Consider the following 22,714-nt stretch of genomic DNA (forward strand, 5'->3'; position numbering starts at 1 on the left):
GATAAAATGTGCTATTTATTATGTATTTTGATGTGCTGAATTCAAATATGACAATTAAAACAACTGATTGGCTACTGTTTCTAAGATATTTAAGTTTTTACATTTTATGTCTATGTATATTGTGTAGATAGTAGAGTTTTAATCATAAATTGTAAACCTTGGTCTTTTCATGTGTTTATGGTTGCTTTACATGATAATATTTTACCTGTCCTGTTTATGTAACACTTTAAAAATCAGCAAAAGGGTTATATAAATAAAATTTATTATGAAACAAAAGGCAAAAAACGATTATGTACATAGTTTAGTCCTATTCAGTGTCTACTCGGCGCTTCTTGGCTTGTCTCTCGTATTCATTAAATGGAGCATCTCTTGTCACTGTCCAGCAATAGTCTGCAAGCATTGATGGGCTCCATTTGCCCTGATAGCATTTCTCCATTGTTGCAATGTCCTGGTGAAATCGCTCGCCGTGCTCGTCGCTCACTGCTCTGCAGTTTGGTGGAAAAAAATCTAGATGAGAGTGCAAAAATGTATCTTTAGTGACATGTTGCAACCAAGGTTTTTGTATGCCTTGAGGAGATTTTCCACCAATAACCTGTAGTTGTCTGCCTTGTTGTTTCCAAGAAAATTTATTGCCACTAACTGGAAGGCTTTCCATGCCGTCTTTTCCTTGCCATGCAGTGCATGGTCAAATGCATCATCTCGAAGAAGTTCATGAATCTGAGGACCAACAAAGACACCTTCCTTTATCTTAGCTTCACTTAACCTTGGAAATTTTCCACGGAGGTACTTGAAAGCTGCTTGTGTTTTGTCAATGGCCTTGACAGAGTTCTTCATCAGACCCAGCTTGATGTGTAAGGGTGGTAACAAAATCTTCCTTCATTCAACAAGTGGTGGATGCTGGACACTTTTCCTCCCAGGCTCCAATGACTGTCAGAGTGGCCAATCTTTCTTGATGTAGTGGGAATCTCTTGCACGACTATCCCATTCACAGAGAAAACAGCAGTACTTTGTGTATCCAGTCTGCGGACCAAGCAAGAGAGCAACAACCTTCAAATCGCCACAAAGCTGCCACTGATGTTGGTCATAGTTTATGCACCTCAAAAGTTGTTTCATGTTGTCATAGGTTTCCTTCATATGGACTGCATGACCAACTGGAATTGATGGCAAAACATTGCCATTATGCAGTAAAACAGCTTTAAGACTCGTCTTCGATGAATCAATGAACAGTCTCCACTCATCTGGATCGTGAACGATATTGAGGGCTGCCATCACACCAGGGATGTTGTTGCAGGCTACAAGATCACCTTCCATGAAGAAGAATGGGACAAGATCCTTTTGACGGTCACGGAACATGGAAACCCTAACATCACCTGCCAGGAGATTCCACTGCTGTAGTCTCGAGCCCAACAGCTCTGCCTTACTCTTGGGTAGTTCCAAATCCCTGACAAGGTCATTCAGTTCACCTTGTGTTATGAGGTGTGGTTCAGAGGAGGAGGATGGGAGAAAATGTGGGTCCTGTGACATTGATGATTTAGGATCAGAAGTTTCATCCTCTTCCTCTTCCTCGTCTGATGCAAGTGAGAATGATTCTGGTGCATCAGGAACCGGCAGTCCTTCTCCGTGGGGTACTGGGCGTATAGCTGATGGAATGTTTGGATAATGCACAGTCCACTTTTTCTTCTTTGACACACCTTTCCCAACTGGAGGCACCATGCAGAAGTAACAATTGCTGGTATGATCTGTTGGCTCTCTCCAAATCATTGGCACTGCAAAAGGCATAGATTTCCTTTTCCTGTTCAACCACTGGCGAAGATTTGTTGCACAAGCGTTGCAGCATATGTGTGGGGCCCACCTCTTGTCCTGATCTCCAATTTTGCAGCCAAAATAAAGGTGATAGGCTTTCTTAACCATAGTGGTTATACTGCGCTTTTGGGATGCAAAAGTCACTTCACCACAAACATAGCAGAAGTTATCTGCACTGTTCACACAAGTACGAGGCATCTCTGCTCACTTTGGCTAAACAGAAATGTGTCCCTTTGCAAAATCAAACACTGACAAATAAGAGAGCACGACACTGTATGATTTCTAGAGCTGATATAGGGCAATTTGTTCAGCAGAGTGATGTAAGCTTCATTATGATTGCATCATCCATGACTTCTAGGAATAACATGATGCAATTCATATCATGTATGACGCAATACCAGCTTCAGATTGCATTATTCATTGTTTTGCCTAAAAAGCAAGTACTGTCCAAACCCAGTCATAGATTTATTCATAGATCCAGTCAAAGATGTATGTTAGTCATTTCTGGTTTAAATTGAGATCCCTTCCCTTTATAACTCACTTATCCTCTGCCATTCCCAAGTCAAGGGTCATATATACTGACCCAATAGCATATCTTGAAAACTTGAGCCAATCAACAATTTTAGGCATCATTTTCGTTCTCAGTGACCCAGAATTAGTAAAGTTTGACTACATTTATTTCAGAAGCATTTTGGCTGTAGAGCAGTGTAATCAGTACGTCTCGGATGTCTCGCCTTCTAACAATGGCATAATCTATCAGATGCGACTGTTTGGACCTAGGGTGCATCCACGTCATTTTGTATTTGTCCGCTTGTCAGAACAGAGTGTTAGTAATGGTCAGGTCATTTTCAGAACAAAGACTCAAAGGGTATGTCTACATTACGAGAGTAGTTCGATTTTACTTAAAGCGAATTTGTGGAACCGATATTACAAAGTCGAACGTGTGTATCCGCACTAAAGACAGTAATTCGACTTTGAGTCCACACTAACGGGGCAAGCATTAACATTGGAAGCGGTGCACTGTGGGTAGCTATCCCACAGTTCCCACAGTCCCCACTGCCCACTGGAATTCTGGGTCGAGCCCCCAATGCCTGCTGGGGCAAAAAATGTGTCGAGGGTGGTTTTGGGTAACTGTCATCATTCAACCCTCACTCCTGCACTCCCTCCGTGAAAGCGCCGGCAGGCAATCAGTTCGTGCACTTTTCTGGTGATTGACAGCGTGGACGCCACAGCACTGCGAGCATGGAGCTCGCTGCGATCATCGCTGCAGTTATGGCCGTTGTCAACGCCTTGCGACTTATCATCCACCTTTTTCAGAGGCAGATGCTGAGAAATCAGGCGAGGAGGCTAAGGCAGCGCGGTGAGGACATTAAGTCTGAGAGGGGAACAGACCTCTCGCAAAGCACGGGACCCCGCGCCATGGACATCATGGTGGCAATGGGTCATGTTGATGCTGTGGAACGGCGATTCTGGGCCCGGGAAACAAGCACGGACGGGTGGGACCGCATAGTGCTGCAGGTCTGGGATGAATCACAGTGGCTGCGAAACTTTTGGATGCGTAAGGGAACTTTCCTGGAACTTTGTGAGTTGCTGTCCCCTGCCCTGAAGCGCAAGGACACCCGGATGCGAGCAGCCCTGACTGTCCAGAAGTGAATGGCCATAGCCCTCTGGAAGCTTGCAACGCCAGACAGCTACCGGTCAGTTGTGAACCAATTTGGAGTGGGCAAATCTACCGTGGGGGTTGCTGTGATGCAAGTAGCCAACGCAATCTATGAGCTACTGCTCTCAAAGGTAATGACCCTGGGAAACGTGCAGGTGATCATAGATGGCTTTGCTGCGATGGGATTCCCAAACTGCGGTGGGGCTATAGATGGAACTCACATCCCTATCCTGGGACCGGACCACCAGGCCAGCCAGTACATTAACCGAAAGGGCTACTTTTCAATGGTGCTGCAAGCACTGGTGGACTATAGGGGACGTTTTACCAACATCAACGTCGGATGGCCGGGCAAGGTTCATGACGCTCGCATTTTCAGGATCTCTGGTCTGTTTAGACGGCTGCAGGAAGGTATTTACTTCCCGGATCACAAAATAACTGTTGAGGATGTGAGATGCCTATAGTGATCCTCGGGGACCCAGCCTACCCGCTAATGCCCTGGCTCATGAAGCCCTATACAGGCGCCCTGGACAGTGAAAAAGAACTCTTCAACTACCGGCTGAGCAAGTGCAGAATGGTGGTGGAGTGTGCTTTTGGACGTCTGAAGGGGAGATGGAGAAGCTTACTGACTCGCTCTGATCTCAGCGAAACCAATATGCCCATTGTTATTGCAGCTTGCTGTGTGCTCCACAATCTCTGTGAGAGCAAGGGGGAGACGTTTATGGTGGGGTGGGAGGTTGAGGCAAATCGCCTGGCTGCTGATTACGCCCAACCAGACATCCGGGCGATTAGAAGAGCCCAGCAGGACGCACTGTGCATCCGGGAAGCTTTGAAAGCTAGGTTCCAGAGTGACCATGGTAACCTGTGACTATTACGTTTTTTTAAACAGAAGCTGAACCTGCCCCCATTTCTTTACCCACTTAATGTTGACTATCCTCTCCAGTTACCAACCCCCTTCCCCTCCTTCCAACACACCTTTAAAAATAAAATAAATGAAACTTTGTTCATTAACACCGTTTTCTTTATTCAGGATTTCGCGGTAAAGGCTTGAAACTGGGACGCAGACTGTGGTGGGGAGTGGGCGTACTGATGGAAAGAACGCTTCTAAACTCGAGGAATGACAGGCTCCTGCTCCTAGAGCAGATCCGCACTAGTGGACTGGTTGTTTCAACGGAGCCTGACACCCCTCCTTTTCGGGACTGTGTGTGTGGGGGCTATGTGACTTTGTGGTGGGGGAGGGCAGTTACAGATCCCCTGCTGCGTGGCTCTGTCATCCAGGCTAAGGACCGCTGCATAAGATCTGTAACCATCTCCCCCGCCACAAACTCACATAGCCCACACACACACACAACATGAAAACCACCTCCCAGACTGACCAGTGTGCCTAGTGACTGCAATGTGTGTGTGACCTTCTGCTGAACCTGCCCTCGTGTCTGTACCCTGGTAAAGGTGACTGTCCTCTCCAACTACCAACCCCCTTCCCCCCCTTCAAACACACCATCCTCTAAAAGAACATGACGGAAACAGTAATTAACAGAAACGTATTTTTTATTAAGAACTACACAGGGGATGAAACTGGGACGGGGGCTTGGGTGAGGCGCATTTGGAGGGAAGGAAAGGACGTATCAAATCTTTGGGAATGAAAGCCGTCTGCAATTTGAGCAGTCTGCAGGGGTGGAGTGACTGTTTTCACGGCCCCTGCCGCCCCTCCTTCTTGGGACTTTGGGTGAGGTGGGGATGGGACTTTGTGGCGGGGGAGGGCGGTTAGCGATAGAATGTAGCGGGGCTCTGTCCTCCTGCCTCCGGTCCTGCAGAACATCTACAAGGCGCTGGAGCGTGTCCGTTTGCTTCCTCAGTCCAAGCAGCGTTTGAGTCACCTGCTGGTCTTCCTGCCACCACCTGTCCTCCAGTTCGCTGTGTGATCGCTGGTATTGCGACATGTTCTCCATCCACTGGGTCTTCTGTGCCGCCTCGGCTCAGGAACAGACCATAAGTTCTGAGAACATCTCGTCCCGTGTCCTTTTCTTTCGCCGCCTGATCTGCGCCAGCCTCTGGGAGGGGGATGCCGGGGTAGGTCTGGAGACACTCGCAGCTGTGGGATGGGAAAAAGGGAGTGAATTCCTCACAAAGATACATTTTTGCGAACAATGAATTTAGTCTTTCTCTGTGAACAAGACCATGCACAGTACCTATCACATGTGCACTCAGTACAAGGTCGAATTTTCGGTCTTCACATTGAGTGCCTGGGGTCTTGCTGTACAGATCACACAAGCGGGGCCGGACAACGGAATTCTGCTAGCAGGCGGCCATGGTAAGCCGTAGACTTTTGGCTGCTTAAAGCTTAATTTACAGCAATGCCCTCCTTTCACGTTCCAAGCAATGCTCCTAGCGTTGGCCAGTTCCTGCTGCCGGCGATCCGGCCAGCAGGAACTCTGCCCCTGTCCCACCCCCGTCGCAGCTGTCTCCGGGAAAGATCTCTGCATGCTGCCGGCGAACCGCTCAGCAGGAACGGTTCGCCTCCCCGCCCCCACCGCGTGGCTGTAAACCGCCGGTTACAGTTATTTAAAGGAACAGGCAATCAGTCCCCATACTAAAATTCCCCTAATTCAAAGCAGGTCACCATGAGTGATATCACTCTGATGAGGATTACGGAGACAGAGAAAGACCGCATGCTGCGTGAATGCCAGCAAACACCAGGGCCGTATGCCGCCATGCTTTGCCAGGCAATGATACCGGAGTACCTGCTGCTAGCCTGGCACGGAAAAGTTTCCTACCATGGAGGAGGCAATAAGGCTGCTCTCCCCAGGAACCTGATTCAAAGGCTTTCACATTACCTCCAGGAGAGCTTCGTGGAGATGTCCCTAGAGGATTTCTACTCTATCCCCAGACACGTTAACAGACTTTTCCAGTAGCTGCACTGGCAAGGACTAAATAGTTAAGCGCCTAGGGAAACTAATCATTAAAAACCCATTGCTAACATACCATGCCTATTCTATTCAAAATAAATGTTTAAAACACCCTCTTACTGATGTTTCCCCTGATTCACGGTCCAGGTTACCGCCTTGGGAGGGTTGGTAGGGGATCTCCATGAGGGTGATGAAGAGAGGCTGTCGGGGAAATCAGCGTTGAAAGCGCTGTCAACTGCCTCGTCCTCCTCATCTCCTTCCTCATCTTCCCCGTCTGCGAACAGCTCCGAGGAAGCGGCCGTCGACAATACCCCATTGTCAGAGTCCACGGACAGTGGTGGGGTGGTGGTGGCAGCCGCACCTAGAATGGAATGCAGTGCCTCGTAGAAACGGCATGTCTGGGGCTGGGATCCTGAGCGTCCGTTTGACTCTTTGGTCTTCTGGTACGTTTGTCTCAGCTTCTTGATTTTTCACGCGGCACTGCATTGCATCCCGGCTGTATCCTCTCTCCATCATGGCTTTTGAGATCTTCTCGTAGATTTTCGCATTCCGTCTTTTCAATCGCAGCTCCGAAAGCACTGACTCATCGCCCCACACAGTGATCAGATCAAAGACTTCCCGATCAGTCCACGCTGGGGCCCTCTTTCTATTCCGCGATTGCATGGTCACCTCTGCTGGAGAGCTCTGCATCGTTGCCAGTGCTGCTGAGCTCACCACGATGTCCAAACAGGAAATGAGATTCAAACTGGGCCAGACAGGAAAAGGAATTCAAATTTTCCCGGGACTTTTCCTGTGTGGCTGGTCAGAGCATCCGAGCTCGGACTGCTGTCCAGAGCGTCAACAGAGTGGAGCACTGTGGGATAGCTCCCGGAGCTATTAGCGTCGAATTCCATCCACACTAACCCTAATTCGACATGGCCATGTCGAATTTAGCGCTATTCCCCTCATCGGGGAGGAGTACAGAAATCGATTTAAAGAGACCTCTGTGTCGAAATAAATAGCTTTGTTGTGTGGACGGGTGCAGGGTTAATTCGAATTAACACTGCTAAATTCGACATAAGCTCCTAGTGTAGACCAGGCCAAAAGGAGTAGTCCATTGCTGTTCATTTTGCCTACACCATGTGGCCCGATTACTCCTTTCCAGTTCTCGCTGTCAGCCCCGATTCGGGCATTGAAATATCCAAGTAAAAATTAACACATGCTTAATTGGCGTACATGAGTAGTCCCGTTGGGACTGCTTGTGCATAAACTTAAGCATATGCATAAGTGTTTGCAGAATTGGAGCCTCAGTCCTTGTTCAACAAATCCCTCTGAACCATATTTAATAGTTGAATTTTAACATTTTTCTTTTGTTAATATTTGTTCTAGTTTTCTTTCTTTAGAGGTTTATTCTAGCAGTAGTACTAGATAACTACATTAGATTTATAAGGAATCCCAAGCTTTAAGTGGTAAACCTAGTGAAACAATCATCTAGTGCATTCCCTTTAAAAACAGGACTGAATTACATCATTTGAACCTTCTTGATGTAGGAAGTTCCATTTTGGAGGCTTTTTGATGCAAGGATATTTTGGACTTCAGCCATCAGTCAATTGGAATAAGGTGTGTGTGTGTTTATGTTAAAAGCAGCCAGCCAAATCCTAAGGTGGTGTAAACGACATATCTTCATTGACTTTGATGATTTACAGGCTGAGGATCAGGCCCAATATTTTTATTTATTAATTTATCAGAAGATAATTGCCAATACAGAATAAACATACACTATAAAATATTTCTGCATTGTGTAAGATGTATGTGCTATTTATCTTCAGAAATGAAGGCTATTTCTGATAGGTTTGTGATTATTTGCAAAATATCTCATGGTCTTAGTACCCAGTATTTGCTGAAGGCTTGAAATCAACATCTGCCTGTGGGTTTCATTTAGAAAGAGCTTCATTCATCTATCTAGGCTTCAGTCCAACATAGTGTTCAGCTCATGTTGAACATTGTGCCCAACATCAACGTGACTCTGCATGGGCATAAATGTTATGTAAATGGATCATTTTTCAGGATCTGGGCCTGGGTTTACATACATTTTTATAAATTATTCATAATAATATAAATATATCCCAACTCCTGCAAGACTGTAGGGCAAAGGTACCCTTTGTGTAAGCAGGTTCTACTAAAACTTACTTCAGCTGGGCTTGTGCCTGCTGACACCAATGCTGAAGTTGGGCCAGTAACTTTTCTTTTTGTACACTCTATTTTATTGCTTGGAGAATATGGACTTCCCAGACTGAGATATATTACTTTAATTCATTTTACTTTATGGAGTTTTGGAACCTGTTTTAATGTAATACAATAAGCATCCTGATTCTAATTTTACAAGAATTAGACTTAAAGACTTGTGTTAGTAAGAGACATTCAGGTATGAATGATCACAGATTAATAATTCTAGAAGAGAAGCCAATGTTAAAGTACAGCTCTTTAATTTCACTAAGTTTGGGCCAAATGTATCCGTGTTGTAACTCCCATTAAGTCAGTAGAAAGACCAAGAAAGAAGCTGACACATTTTGCTCAACTCGACAATATAAAAGTTCAAAAGGTAAAAAGCATTTGTTATCTTGAATCCATTATCGTAAGTGTCTTTGTTTAAGTTTTTAATCATACTTGGCATTTCTGTGCTGGAGGTGCCATCTCTTTGAAAAGAAATGTCACTTCTGACAATAATAGTATGAGAACGTAATAGAAAGGAATGTAAGCAAGTTCCCATCCTGCTTTAACAGTGGTTTTTGCTATCCTAGAAGAACATTGGTGTTTTAGTTGTATTTGGCTTTGCACAGGTGCACTAGGTAGAAGGTGAGCAAATGGAGCCTCTCTTATCTCTCCCAACACTCCTCTCCATTTTATGGCTGTCCTTGTTCTCAGGAAGCAAAAGAACTAAGGCCAACATTCACAAAGGTACTTGAGGTACCCCAGACTTAGGCACCTAAGACTCCAGTTTGGATGCCAAAGTGCCAGTTTGGCTCCACTGCTATCCACAAAACTCCTGCCAAACACTGGAAGTACTTAATCTCACTCAGCATCTAAGTTTTCAGCGTAAAAGTTCCCTAGGCATCTATGTTTTAGCCTTATACTAAGGGGTGGGGGAAAGCTGACAGGTGAGAAGGAGCACACGTTTCAGACAGAGACATCCAGTGGGGAGGATCTATTAATGGAAATTCACTATATCCTAGTAAAGAGGAGAGGATAGACATTGTTAAAGTACAGGTAGGAACTGAAGAGAAACAGTCAAATGAAAGAGTTCCATTCAGTTATGTCACATGAAGACAGACAACTAAAAGGTGACAAATTTTATAAATGCTTGTATACAAATACTAGAAGTCTAAATACAAGAGGGGTGAACTTGAGTGCATGGTATTAAATGAGGATATAGATATAATAGGCATCACGGAAAGTTGGTGGAATTATGACAATCATTGGGACATGGTAATACCAGGGTACAAAATAGAAATGACTGAGTAGGTTGTGCTGGTGGGGGTGTGGCACTATATGTGAAAGTATACGGTCAAATATAGTAAAAATCTTAAGTGAATCTCTATGGACAGAAATTCCATGCTTGAATAATAGGAGTATAGAAGTAAAACTATACTATTGACTACCTGAGTATGATGGTGATGGAGACTGTGAAATGCTCAGGGAGAATATAGAGGCTATAAAAATAGAAAACTCAATAATAATGGAGGGTTCCAACTATCCCCATACTGACTGGGTACATATCACCTCAGGACAGGATGCAGAGATAAAGTTTCTAGACACAATTGGACTATCCTCTCCTCTTTACTAGGATATAGTGACTGCTTCTTGGAGTAGCTAATCCTGGAACCCTCAAGGGGAGAGACAATTCTTGATTTAGTGCTAAGTGGAGCATAGGATCTGGTCCCAGAGGTGAATATAGTTGAACTGCTCAGTAATAGCAATCATAATATAATTAAATTTAACATCCCTGTGAGTGGAGGTAGGGGGAAATACCAAAGAAACCCACCACAGTAGCATTTAACTTCAGAAAGGGGTACTACACAAAAAATGAGGAAGCTAGTTAAAGGGAAATTAAAGGAACAGTCACAAGAATGAAATGCCTGCAAGCCGCATGGTTTTAAAAAACACCATAATAGAGGCTTAAATTAAATATATACCCCAAATTAAAAAAAAAAAAAAAGTAAGAAGACCAAAAAAAAAAAAAAATTGCCACCATGGTTAATCAACAAAGTAAAAAAGGCACTTGGAGGCAAAAAGATAACCTTTACAAATTGGAAGTCAAATCCTACTGAGGAATATAGAAAGCAAGTAAAAAGAACCCAATACTTGCTATTTTTAAAAATCTCAAAATTTTTGGAGGCTAGACTCTTGATTTTTGAGTGTCGACAATAGTGGTATCTGTTTTTCCTGACTTGTGAAGATTGACTTATTTAAAATAATAGTAATAAGATACTAAAAAGAGAGAGTCTAACAACTGCTCAAGCATGCTACATAGTATTTTAAAAGAGATCCAGGAAAATGACTATTAGGCAGGGCTCCTTGTATTCCACAGTTCCATGGCCACTGGATTCACCAATGAATTAATCTCTTGCCTCAGTTATGTGCTCAATAATCTGTTTTAATTTTTTTTGGTTTGCTTTAAAAACAATCTTTCTAGCCCTGCTTGTTGCAAAGTGAACCTTAAAAATCTTAATTGAATGTAAAATGATGTAGTTATTGCAGGGAGCTGGAAACTATAGTTCTAAGAGATGGGTACTGCCCCATTCTTCTTAGTAGAATATCAACTTTGAAACATAAAGATAATAATTTAAATGTCAACACTTAACTTTTTCATTTTAGGTTTCAGAGTAGCAGCTGTGTTAGTCTGTATCCGCAAAAAGAACAGGAGTACTTGTGGCACCTTAGAGACTAACAAATTTATTTGAGCATAAGCTTTCATGGGCTACAGCCCACTTCATCAGATGCATAGAATGGAACATATAGTAAGGAGATATATATACACATACAGAGAACATGAAAAGGTGGGAGTTGTCTTACCAACTCTAAGAGGCTAATTAATTAAGAGAAAAAACTTTTGTAGTGATAATCAAGATAGCCCATTACAGAGAGTTTGACAAGACGTGTGAGAATACTTAATATGGGGAAATAGATTCAGTGTGTGTAATGGCTCAGCCATTCCCAGTCTCTATTCAAGCCTAAGTTGATGTCTAATTTGCATATTAATTCAAGTTCAGCAGTTTCTCGCTGGAGTCTGTTTTTGAAGTTTTCTGTTGCAAAATTGCCACCTTTAAGTCTGTTACTGAGTGGCCAGAGAGGTTGAAGTGTTCTCCTACTGGTTTTTGAATGTTATGATTCCTGATGTCAGATTTGTGTCCATTTATTCTTTTATGTAGAGACTGTCCGGTTGGCCAATGTACATGGCAGAGGGGCATTGCTGGCACATGATGGCATATATCACATTGGTAGATGTTCAGGTGAACGAGCCCCTGATGGCGTGGCTGATGTGATTAGGTCCTATGATGATGTCACTTGAATAGATATGTGGACAGAGTTGGCATCGGGCTTTGTTGCAAGGATAGGATCCTGGGTTAGTGTTTTTGTTCTGTGGTGTGTGGTTGCTGGTGAGTATTTGCTTCAGCTTGGGGGGCTGTCTGTAAGCGAGGGCAGGTTTGTCTCCCAAGATCTGTGAGAGTAAGGGATCATCTTTCAGGATAGGTTGTAGATCTTTGATGATGCGCTGGAGAGGTTTTAGTTGGGGGCTGAAGGTGACAGCTAGTGGCGTTCTGTTATTTTCTTTGTTGGGCCTGTCTTGTAGTAGGTGACTTCTGGGTACTCTTCTGGCTCTGTCAATCTGTTTTTTCACTTCAGCAGGTGGGTATTGTAGTTTTAAGAATGCTTGATAGACATCTTGTAGGTGCTTCAATCTGTCTGAGGGATTGGAGCAAATGCGGTTGTATCTAAGGGCACGTCTTCACTACCCGCCGGATCGGCGGGTAGCAATCAATCTATTGGGGATCAACTTATCGCGTCTAGTGAAGATGCGATAAAATCGATCCCTGATCGCTGTGCCGTCGACTCCGGAAATCCACCGCGGCAAGAGGTGGAAGCGGAGTTGACGGCAGAGTGGCAGCGGTCGACTCGCCGTTGTCCTCACAGCGAGGTAAGTCAACCTAAAATACGCAACTTCAGCTATGCTATTCACGTAGCTGAAGTTGCATATATTAGGTCGACCCTCCCCCCGGTAGAGTAGACCTAGCCTTAGAGCTTGGCTGTAGACAATGGATCGTGTGGTGTGTCCTGGATGGAAGCTGGAGGCATGTAGGTAAGTATAGCGGTCAATAGGTTTCCGGTATAGGGTGGTATTTATGTGACCATTGCTTATTAGCACAGTGGTGTCCAGGAAATGGACCGCTTGTGTGGATTGGTCTAGGCTGAGGTTGATGGTTTTAAGGTTTCTAACTTGCTTATTCTGCAACACCTATCTAGTGAACTGTACTCCCATTTTTCATCAGAGCCTTTCATTATTCAGATTATAATCAGCATTTTTAGTTGAAATTTTCATTTAGAGTATGTAAACAGTGCATCTTCATTATATGTATTTTTAATTTTATCCTTTGGTACACACACATCTGCTGCTAAATGCAGAATGAAAAATAATATTTGTAGTTATACAAGTCAAGATATTAATTAAATCTCACGCTTAAGGATATAAAAAGTTGTCATGCAGTGATAAAGAAAGAATATTCCCTGCATATACAGCATTCACACTTGTCTAGGTTGTTGGGTTTTTTTGTTTGTTTATTTGTTTCCTTTGAAGCATCAGATGTGGCCATTGGGAGTAGCTATGGTCTGATCCAGTATGACAATTTATATGTACTTAGAAATGAAATAGTTGTTACTATTAAAATTCAGGATTATAGTTATATATTCTATCCACTAGTAGTTGATGTTCGTTAATTCTTGCTAATATCTTCTTATCAATCATAGGTAATTTTCAGATGGTGGAAAATCTCTCTTAGAAGTGAATTTCGTGAAGCAAAGCCTGGGGAACTTAAAGAATCTCATGAATACTTCTTGGATGATCCATCTCTTCAGAGTAAGACTTAGAAAAAGACTATACACTTATTGTGGCAAACATGGAACTTCTATGTAACTCTAGGAACACTGCTCTGTAACTTTATAAATATTGTACGTGATTGGTTATTGAAATAGCTCTTGCTGGGTTATTGGGCTTTCCAGTATGAATGTATTCATTTCAGTTAATGCGGGGCTGTTAGAAAAAGAAGCAGAAAGGCAACACAAGCTCTAGATAAGCTTCCTTCCAACAAATCCTAGCAGGGAGATTACAAGACAGTGACAATGTTATTATTGGTGAAGCTGCTACTTTCAGATTCCCACAATAATTCAAAGGGACATGAAACAGTTAAAAAGACTCCAGGAGGGGAGTTCTCAGCTGTTCCTGAGGAGAACAGACTGTCAGGGAGACAGAAACAGGTCCTGTGGCAACGTCTGAAGCAGTTGGGCCCTTCCTTAACTAGATATGTGTACAGTCTGTTTGTTTTAAGATCTTTTTCTCTGAAATGCTTTGGTTCTAAATCAATGGTTTTCAACCTGTGGACCTCTGGGGGTCCGCAGACTGTCTAAGGGGTCCACAACAGGTTGTAATTACTATAGAACAATGGTTTTACACTGTTAAAAGTGGTTTTTACAACAGGTTGTAATTACTAGAGAACAGTGGTTTTCAGCTTGTGGCCTGTGCCTAAGATTTCCAGTGGTCTCCACTTCCATTTGAAATGTTTAGGGGTCTGCAAATGAAAAAAGATTGAAAACCACTGTTCTACATAAAACAATATTTTGTTTAAAGAAGGCCGTCTGGTCATTGGACACCACTGGTCGTAGGTCCTGGAGGGAACAGAACAACAGGGAATGAACCTAACTGAGACCTGCTGAGATAATCATGGTTAGTACCTGGGAACTGCAGCTCAAGGCTGGTCTAAGAAGTGGGAGAATCACATGATTTCACTCCAAGAAAGGTAACAGCTCAAGGCCTGAGATTTGAGGAGTACACTCTAGGGGTATGTCTACAGAAGAACAAAAGATCCACAGCTGACTCAGGCTCAGGTTTTGGGGCTAAAATTCTCTGTCCAGACTTTCAGGCTCAGGCTGGAACCCAAGTACTGAGACTCTGCATCCTCACAGGGTCCCAAACCTCAGGCTCTAGCCCGAACTTGAACATCTACACAGTGATTTTTTCAGTCTTAGAGCACAAGCCCTGTGAGCCTGGATCAGCTGACCCGGGCCAGCCCAGGGTTTTTTATCCCTCTGTAGACATACTCAAAGAGACCAAGAGGGGACAGAGGTATAGTTACCTGGTAACTGTGACACTTTTTTGATTAGATGCTCCTGTGTCATGTAGAGAAATGTCTTGGATACAGATGGTATCTTCTGGTTTATCACATTTTTTGAATGATGATCTGTAAAGACATGTCACTTCCAAGTGGAACACAAGCACCACAATGAAAGCAATTGGTAATACACCTCTACCCCAATATAACGCTGTCCTCAGGGAGCCAAAAAATCTTACCGCGTTATAGGTGAAACTGCATTATATCGAACTTGCTTTGATCTGCCGGAGAGCGCAGGCCCTCGCCCCCCCTCCTCCTCCCGAGCACTGCTTTACCGTATTATATCTGAATTAGTGTTATATCGGGTCATGTTATATCGGGGTAGAGGTGTATATATCAACTTCAGATCGAAAGAAAAACAAGACCACAGATCAAGTTGGTTTAAGTTATTAAGATTAGTTCAGTTTAAATTTAACTCTTAATTAGCATAATTTTTGTTTGTTTGTAAATGACAAATTTGCAATAAAACTGAACAAAATTGATTGCTAATTCGATTCTTGGCGGATGCTTAGAAGTCCTTGAATATATTCAACTCTTTTACTGCTGATATTTTTAATATCCCTGTTTCTTCAGATGCAGTAGTCTTCCACAATGTTTTAACTTGGCAGTGGTAATATAAATTTTTAAAACAACTTGAGCTTTTTAGGAAATATAGTGTGAATGATGAGTAGCCTTTTGGTACCCTTTGTTTCCTGTGAGAGATTGCTAACAGTGTTTACAGCTGAATTCTAGCAACCCTTCCTAATGATTTATTTGACAAATGTAATTAGTTTTTCTTTTAGCACCCATAAGTAAGCTTTTCTTCAGCTCTGTAGTAACCTGTGCATATGTAATAGCAAAGGTTTTGTGTCACTGTATATATTGTTGGACCTTTCTGTGGCATTTGATACCTGAATCATGTCACAGTGAAACACGTGTATTGGGATATCTGGCATGTTGTTCAAATAGAAATAATTAAATCCTTACCAACATAAGCAGTTTTTTTCCTTTGGCGCTTGTATTTCTAGTGTTGCTAAAAATGTTTCTAGATTCATTCAAGGTTTTATCTTGGGATCTAATTTGTATTGTATTTGCATGCTTCTTTTGAAAGTACTACTGGTGATTCTGAACCTCATTACATGGGCACTATTGAAGCCCAGGTCAGTTTGTCCCACTTACTGTAAAAAAGTTTCTTCCTGTTTCCAAAGATAATCATCTCAGGGTCACTTTTTTATATACCAAATTTTCCTTTGTGGATCATATTAACCATTATTGTATTTTAAACAGTCTTGGAACTATTCCAGATCACCTCTGCTGCTGTCTCACATAAATACTCAGACCTTTTTGTGTCTTTTTCTCACCTCTTGGCTTACAAGTCTTGCTGGTATTTCCCTCAGATATTCAGAGGTTCCTCAAAACTTTGCTGTCAAAACTGTTATTGGAACAGCAATCTAATTATTTTTATTGAAATTTATGCCAAAGTCAGTTTCAGTTGAAGTCAGTGACAAAAATCCCCACTGACTTAAGTAGGGCCAGGATTTGATCCTAAGCGTATGTAGTACATTCTGCTGACATTGCACTCTTTCAGGCCAGTAGCTAAATTTAATTTTAGTCTTAAGAATTAATTAGAACTTTACATTGCCTTCGTATAGTTAATCTTAATTTTATGGGGGGGGTTGTAACATAAAGTGCTTAGAGATGTTCACAAAAAGAGTGCTATAACAATATCATTTGATTTATTCCTGTCAAGCAAACATGAGGTAAAATATATTCCCTTGCAAGTAAAACATTATGCCTGCCACTAATCCCTGCAGGCATTCGAAGCATCCAGTAGAAAGCCTCTGAAGTAATCATTTTCAAATAAACTTTTTAATACTTCCTGGTTACTTAGATTTCTGTTACAATCTACACATTCATGGCTGTAAGCTGATTTTTTTGCTATTGTAGTTTTTATAGTAATAACAAACGTGCATACCATTCTATGAGCAGATCCAGTGCATGTGCTGCATAGTAGTAAACCATTGATCTACTTTCTTAACCATATAAATAAACTTGCTATTCTTAACATTGAAAGAAACATTCATACAGTATGCAGCATTAACAAGCCTTCATTTTTGTGTAAAATCTGGGAACAAAATGGCTTCATAACATAATCTGGGAGAAATACTTCAAAACAGCCTTACACATTTTTTCAATTTTGATAACATTAACTGCAGCCTTCTAAAATACTAATTATCCATCTGCTTAGAGTGAGGTTTTTTTTTTTTTTTTTTTTTTTTTTTGACAGCTATGTAAGATCACTTATTTCTCATCATAATTATCATAGTGATGATGAGAGGGTGGAGAGAGTAGATTTGGTGCCTGGGTTAGTAAATTTTTATGATTTTTCAAGGCCGGTTTACAGCATCACTGTACATTCATGGAAGATAGTAGAAGGCACACATTCTAGATCTTCACATTCCAAGGGAAGGAGAGAAAATCTATTTAAGTCCCTGATAAGAATGAACAACTGGTGCAAGTCACTAAATACTATCAGTTGCTCTTAGGCATGAGAATCTCAGTGAGCTCTGAGGGTATTCAAACATACCCTTATGTAATTTTTTCACATCTGAGCTCATAGAGCCGATAGGTATGTGACGGGTTGGATCACAGAAACCCTCTTGGGAACTGCCAAGTGATGTGCCATGACTACTTCTGCCCCTGCTTTCCTACCCTAGCAGCTTAGGACTTCAGTACCCAGCCTGGTTTGAGCCAGACCCACTAGCCTGCTGCAAACCCAGACCCAGGGTCTGAACCACGACCCCTAACAGCTGTAGGCTTAATTGAAAGCAACTTAGATGTCCAACTCCCAATGGGGTCCAAATCCCAAATAAATCTGTTTTACCCTTTATAAAGCGTATACAGGGTAAATTCATAAATTGTTTGCCCTCTATAACACTGATAGAGAGAGATGCATAGCTGTTTGCCCCCCAGGTATTAACACATACTCTGAGTTAATTAATAAGGAAAAAGTGATTTTATTAAATACAGAAAGTAGGATTTAAGTGGTTCCAAATAGTGACAGACAGAACAAAGTGAATTACCAAGCAAAATAAAATAAAACACACAAATCTAAGCCTAATACAGTAATACAACTGAGTACAGATAAAATCTCACCCTGAAAGATGTTTCAATAAGTCTCTTTCACAGACTGGACGCCTTCCTAGTCTGAGCACAATCCTTTCCCCTGTGTAGCAGGGTGAATACCCGCTCCAGCCCTGAAGGGGTTGGAAAAGCCCTGCCGTGGGCTGGGGCTGTAAAAAGGAGCAAAACCCCGGCTGATTGGGCAAGTGGCTGCAGCTGGGGCCATGCCCCAAACTGAACAACTGAGCCTTACAAGAAGGCCAGGGCAGCCAGAAACTGAGGAGTCTCCCTCTGACTGGAGAGAGACAGGCCCAGGCCCAGGCCTAGGCCTAGGCCTGGTTGCTGGGGAACTCACCCGGGGACCTAGAGTGAGGCAGGGCTGCGGAAAGGCCTTGGGGGCTGGGAAGCCGTAGGCCAGCAACTCCCCAGGCTGCAGGGCCTGGTCCTAGGCGCATATAGGTATTGGGGTTGCAGAGGGGCAACCTGAGGGTGGGTAAAGGCAGCCAGTCCAAACCCTTTGTTGCCTGTGATGATTGGCTGATAGACTGCAGTCTGTCCCAGGGCGTGAAGGCTAGATGGTGACTGGCAGTAGCTATGACTGAGGCAACATTGGGATAGGGGTTCCCCTGAGTGGGGAGACCCAGAGAGAGAGTGGGGTACTGCCAGGGGGACAGCACCCAAGCCAAGGGCACCAGGGTCAAGGCAGGACACATGGCCTGTAGAGGGCGCTCTGGATGCTGGCTGAGCTAATTCCCCTGGATGACCAGCAGGAGGCGCCACAGGGATGAGTCTGTGCCTGATTACACCTGGTACAGCCCTTGTTTCAGCTCAGGTGGTAGCTAGGGGATTCCTCATGATGGCTCTCCCTTTTCTCTGTTCCACCCACTTATCTATCTTTTGCATAAGGTGGGAATCCTTTGTCACTCTGTGTCTCCCACCCCCTTCTCAATGGAAAAGCACAAGGTTAAAGATGGATTCCAGTTCAGGTGACATGATCACATGTCACGCTAAGGCTAGGTCTACACTACCCGCCTGAATCGGCGGGTAGAAATCGATCTCTCGGGGATCGAATTATCGCGTCTCGTCGGGACGCGACAATTGATCCCCGAATCGACGCTCTTACTCCACCAGCGGAGGTGGGAGTAAGCGCCGTTGACAGGGAGCCGCGGAGGTCGATTTTGCTGCCGTACTCACAGCGGGGTAAGTCGGCTCCGATACGTCGAATTCAGCTATGCTATTCGCGTAGCTGAATTTGCGTATCTTAAATCGACATCCCCTCCTCCCCCCCGTAGTGAAGACCTGCCCTGAGACTTCATTACCCACTTGCCAGCACACACATATACAGGAAGATTTACAGGTAAAACAGAGCCATCTGCAGTCAATTGTCCTGGTTAATGGGAGTCATCAAGATTCCAAACCACCATTAATGGCCCACACTTTGCATAATTACAATAGGCCCTCAGAGTTATATTTCATATTTCTAGTTTCAGATACAAGAGTGGTACATTTATACAAATAGGATGATCATACTCAGTAGATTATAAGCTTTGTAATGATACCTTACAAGAAACCTTTTGCATGAAGCATATTCCAGTTACATTAGCATATTTTCATAAAATCATATAGAGTGCAACGTCACAAGGTATTTTTACAGAAATAAAATAAATACAGCTAAATACATTTTGAGAACATCCACAAACAATTCACATGTTAATACATTCATACCTACGTGTAAAAAGAAACTCGCATTTTGTAATAAACTCATTTTTATTGAAGCAGCAAAGAATTGGATTGTAGCCTTTTAGTTAGCCATTTAGCTTGAAGTAGATGCGTGTTGTGGACTATTTTTTTTTTTTTTAATTAAAGAGTTGAATCTGTCATGCATGAGTCTGATTACATGGGCTATCCAGTACTTGTTTTTGTGTCTGGATCTTTACAGTATTTTCTAAGGGAATTTCCTCAAAGAGGATTATAGTAGGGGGTATCCTGCAACTTTTTAACCAAGTTATGAAAAAAAGAGTCATGACAATATTAGTGCCATGTTCAAAGTATGGTCTTATGACATTTTAACTGGATGAGAATACTGAGCAGCTATCAAAGTCTCACTAGATAGTATTTGGGAAAGAGAGGAGTTTCCTCAGATTCCTACCTTTGTTGCCAGGGTCTTCAGTAAATATCCTTTGTGCCTGAAAGTCCTACATACTGCTTTTAAGACCTATTCCTAAACATTTTGCTGTTATAGGTTATCTAACATGTAATCAATATTAAGAAAGTCAGTCCTTAACTGCATCTTGCAACCTGGTCTCATGTTGAATACACTATTCAACCTCCGGTATCAGGGGAGCTGTTAGTCTGTATCCACAAAAACAACAAGGAGTCCGGTGGCACCTTAAAGACTAACAGATGTATTTGGGCATAAGTTTTCATGGGTAAAAAACCTCACTTCTTCAGATGCATGGAGTGAAAGTTACAGATGCAGGAATTATATAATGACACATGAAGAAAAGGGAGTACCTCAAAAGTGGAGAACCAGTGTTGACAGGGCCAATTGGATCGGGGTGAATGTAGTCTACTCCCAATAATAGATGAGGAGGTGTAAATTCCAGGAGAGGCAAAGCTGCTTTTGTAATGAGCCAGCCACTCCCAGTCCCTGGTGTTAAATTTGCAAATGAATTTTAGTTCTGCCGTTTCTCTTGGAAATCTGTTTCAAACGTTTTTTTGTTCAAGAATAGTTACTTTTAAATCTGTTATAGACTGTCCAGGGAGGTTGAAGTGTTCACGTACTGACTTTTTTATGTTACCATTCCTGATGTCCGATTTGTGTCCATTTATTCTTTTATGTAAGGACTGCCCAGTTTGGCCAATGTACATGGCAGAGAGGCATTGCTGGCACATGATGGCATATATAACATTAGTAGACGTGCAGGTGAATGAGCCCTTGATGGTGTGGCTGATGTGGTTGGGTCCTCTGATGGTGTCGCTAGAGTAGATATGGGGACAGAGTAGGCAACGAGGTTTGCTACAGGGATTGGTTCCTGAGTTGGTGTTTCTATGATGTGGTGTGTAGTTGCTGGTGAGTATTTGCTTCAGGTTGGGGGGTGTCTGTAAGAGAGGGCTGGCCTACCTCCCAAGATCTGTGAGAGTGAGGGATCGTTTTCCAGGATAGGTTGTAGATCATTGATAATGCACTGGGGAGGTTTTAGCTGGGGGCTGTACATGATGGACAGTGGTGTTCTGTTATTTTCCTTGTTGGGCCTGTCCTGTAGTAGGTGATTTCTGGGTACACGTCTCACTCTGTCAATCTGTTTCCTCACTTCCCCAGGTGGGTATTGTAGTTTTAAGCACACCAGGAACCAATCCCTGTAGCAAACCTCGTTGCTTACTCTGTCATAAAAGAATAAATGGACACAAAGCGGATATCAGGAATAGTAACATACAAAAGCCAGTAGGTGAATACTTCAACCTCCCTGGACAGTCTATAACAGATTTAAAAGTAACTATTCTTGAACAAAAAAACTTCTGAAACAGATTTCCAAGAGAAACAGCAGAACTAAAATTCATTTGCAAATTTAACACCATTAATTTGGGCTTGAATAGGGACTGGGAGTGGCTGGCTCATTACAAAAGCAGCTTTGCCTCTCCTGGAATTGACACCTCCTCATATATTTTTCGGTGTGTACTACATCCACCCTGATTGAATTGGCCCTGTCTCCACCTGTGAGGTACTCCCGTCTCTTCATGTGTCATTACATAATGCCTGCATCTGTAACTTTCACTCCATGCATCTGAAGAAGTGAGGTTTATTACCCATGAAAACTTATGCCCAAATAAATCTGTTAGTCTTTAAAGTGCCACTGGACTCCTTGTTATTCAACCTCAGGAGTGGGCAGGAGACATCACTTTCTTGCCATCTGGCCCATGACTGTGGAACTCTTTCCTGAATATATTAAGATGCTCAAGAACCTCAGAACCTTCATAGCAAAAGGCAAAACCCACTTCTTTTATCTTGCCTTATATTTACCAAGAAAATTCTTGGCACCAGAGCCCACTGTAGTTTTATAACCTAGATCAATGGGAAGACAATTGACCCTGTGCACATGACAGCTAGATGAGCATAGTATAAAAACACAGATAAATTAGATAACTCTAATTCCAGTGAATTGATCTACAAATCTGCACATCACTGCATTCTAGACCAGTGTCATAGATGGGACATTGGCAGTCAGACCTAGTAGTCAGAACTGGAGTCAGGAGCCAGGAACCAGAGGTCAGCCACAGAGTCTTGAATTCACAAGGTATTCAAAATGTCCATAGTGGATTCAAAAGGCAGTCTTCCATTTATCCCCTACAAGGCTATATGCACCGCAGAAGTCCAACTTTGTGTGTGTGTGTGTCCAGTAATTCAAGAGCTAGAGGTAAGGGATATCCGTTCCTAATGGTGACCTGATTTAGTGTTTGGTAGTCCATACAAAGTTGGAGGCTACCATCTTTCTTCTTAACTAAGAGGACAGGTACCCCAGTAGGCGAGGTGAACTTGCTATAAAGCCCTTGGCCAGGTTCTCCTGCAGGTAGGTGCGAAGGTCGACCAGTTCAGGATCAGACATGGCATAAATACGACTAAATGGAATTTTTGTTCCTGGTTTCAGTTTAATCGGACAGTCATAATCCCTGTGAGGGGTAGGATTTCTCCATTCTTTTTTCAAATACATTAGCAAAATCACTGTTCTGGGGTGGAAGTTGAGGCTCAGGATCAGTGAGTGAGTCTGTTGGACCAACAACTGGCTTGTGATTGTTGGGGTTCTACGGTGCGCTCTGTACTTCCTGGG

At 42.9% G+C, this 22,714-nt stretch overlaps 1 protein-coding gene across 5 annotated transcripts in view; it reads left to right on the plus strand.

Annotated features, from left to right (window-relative positions):
- The window catches only part of FBXO36 (F-box protein 36), a 118,713-nt gene that overhangs the window by 36,647 nt on the left and 59,352 nt on the right, over window positions 1–22,714 (plus strand). For all 5 annotated transcript variants that reach the window (XR_008446212.1, XR_008446211.1, XM_054039934.1 and 2 more), the window contains exon 2: window positions 13,369–13,477. Coding sequence is in view for 3 of the 5 variants with exons in the window: in XM_054039934.1 (XP_053895909.1) it covers window positions 13,369–13,477 (109 nt within the window). In the remaining 2 variants the exon portion in view is untranslated. The remainder of the gene's footprint in view (window positions 1–13,368; window positions 13,478–22,714) is intronic.

This window comes from Malaclemys terrapin, chromosome 9 (genome assembly GCF_027887155.1).
Source record: "Malaclemys terrapin pileata isolate rMalTer1 chromosome 9, rMalTer1.hap1, whole genome shotgun sequence".
Taxonomy (NCBI): Eukaryota; Metazoa; Chordata; order Testudines; family Emydidae; genus Malaclemys; species Malaclemys terrapin.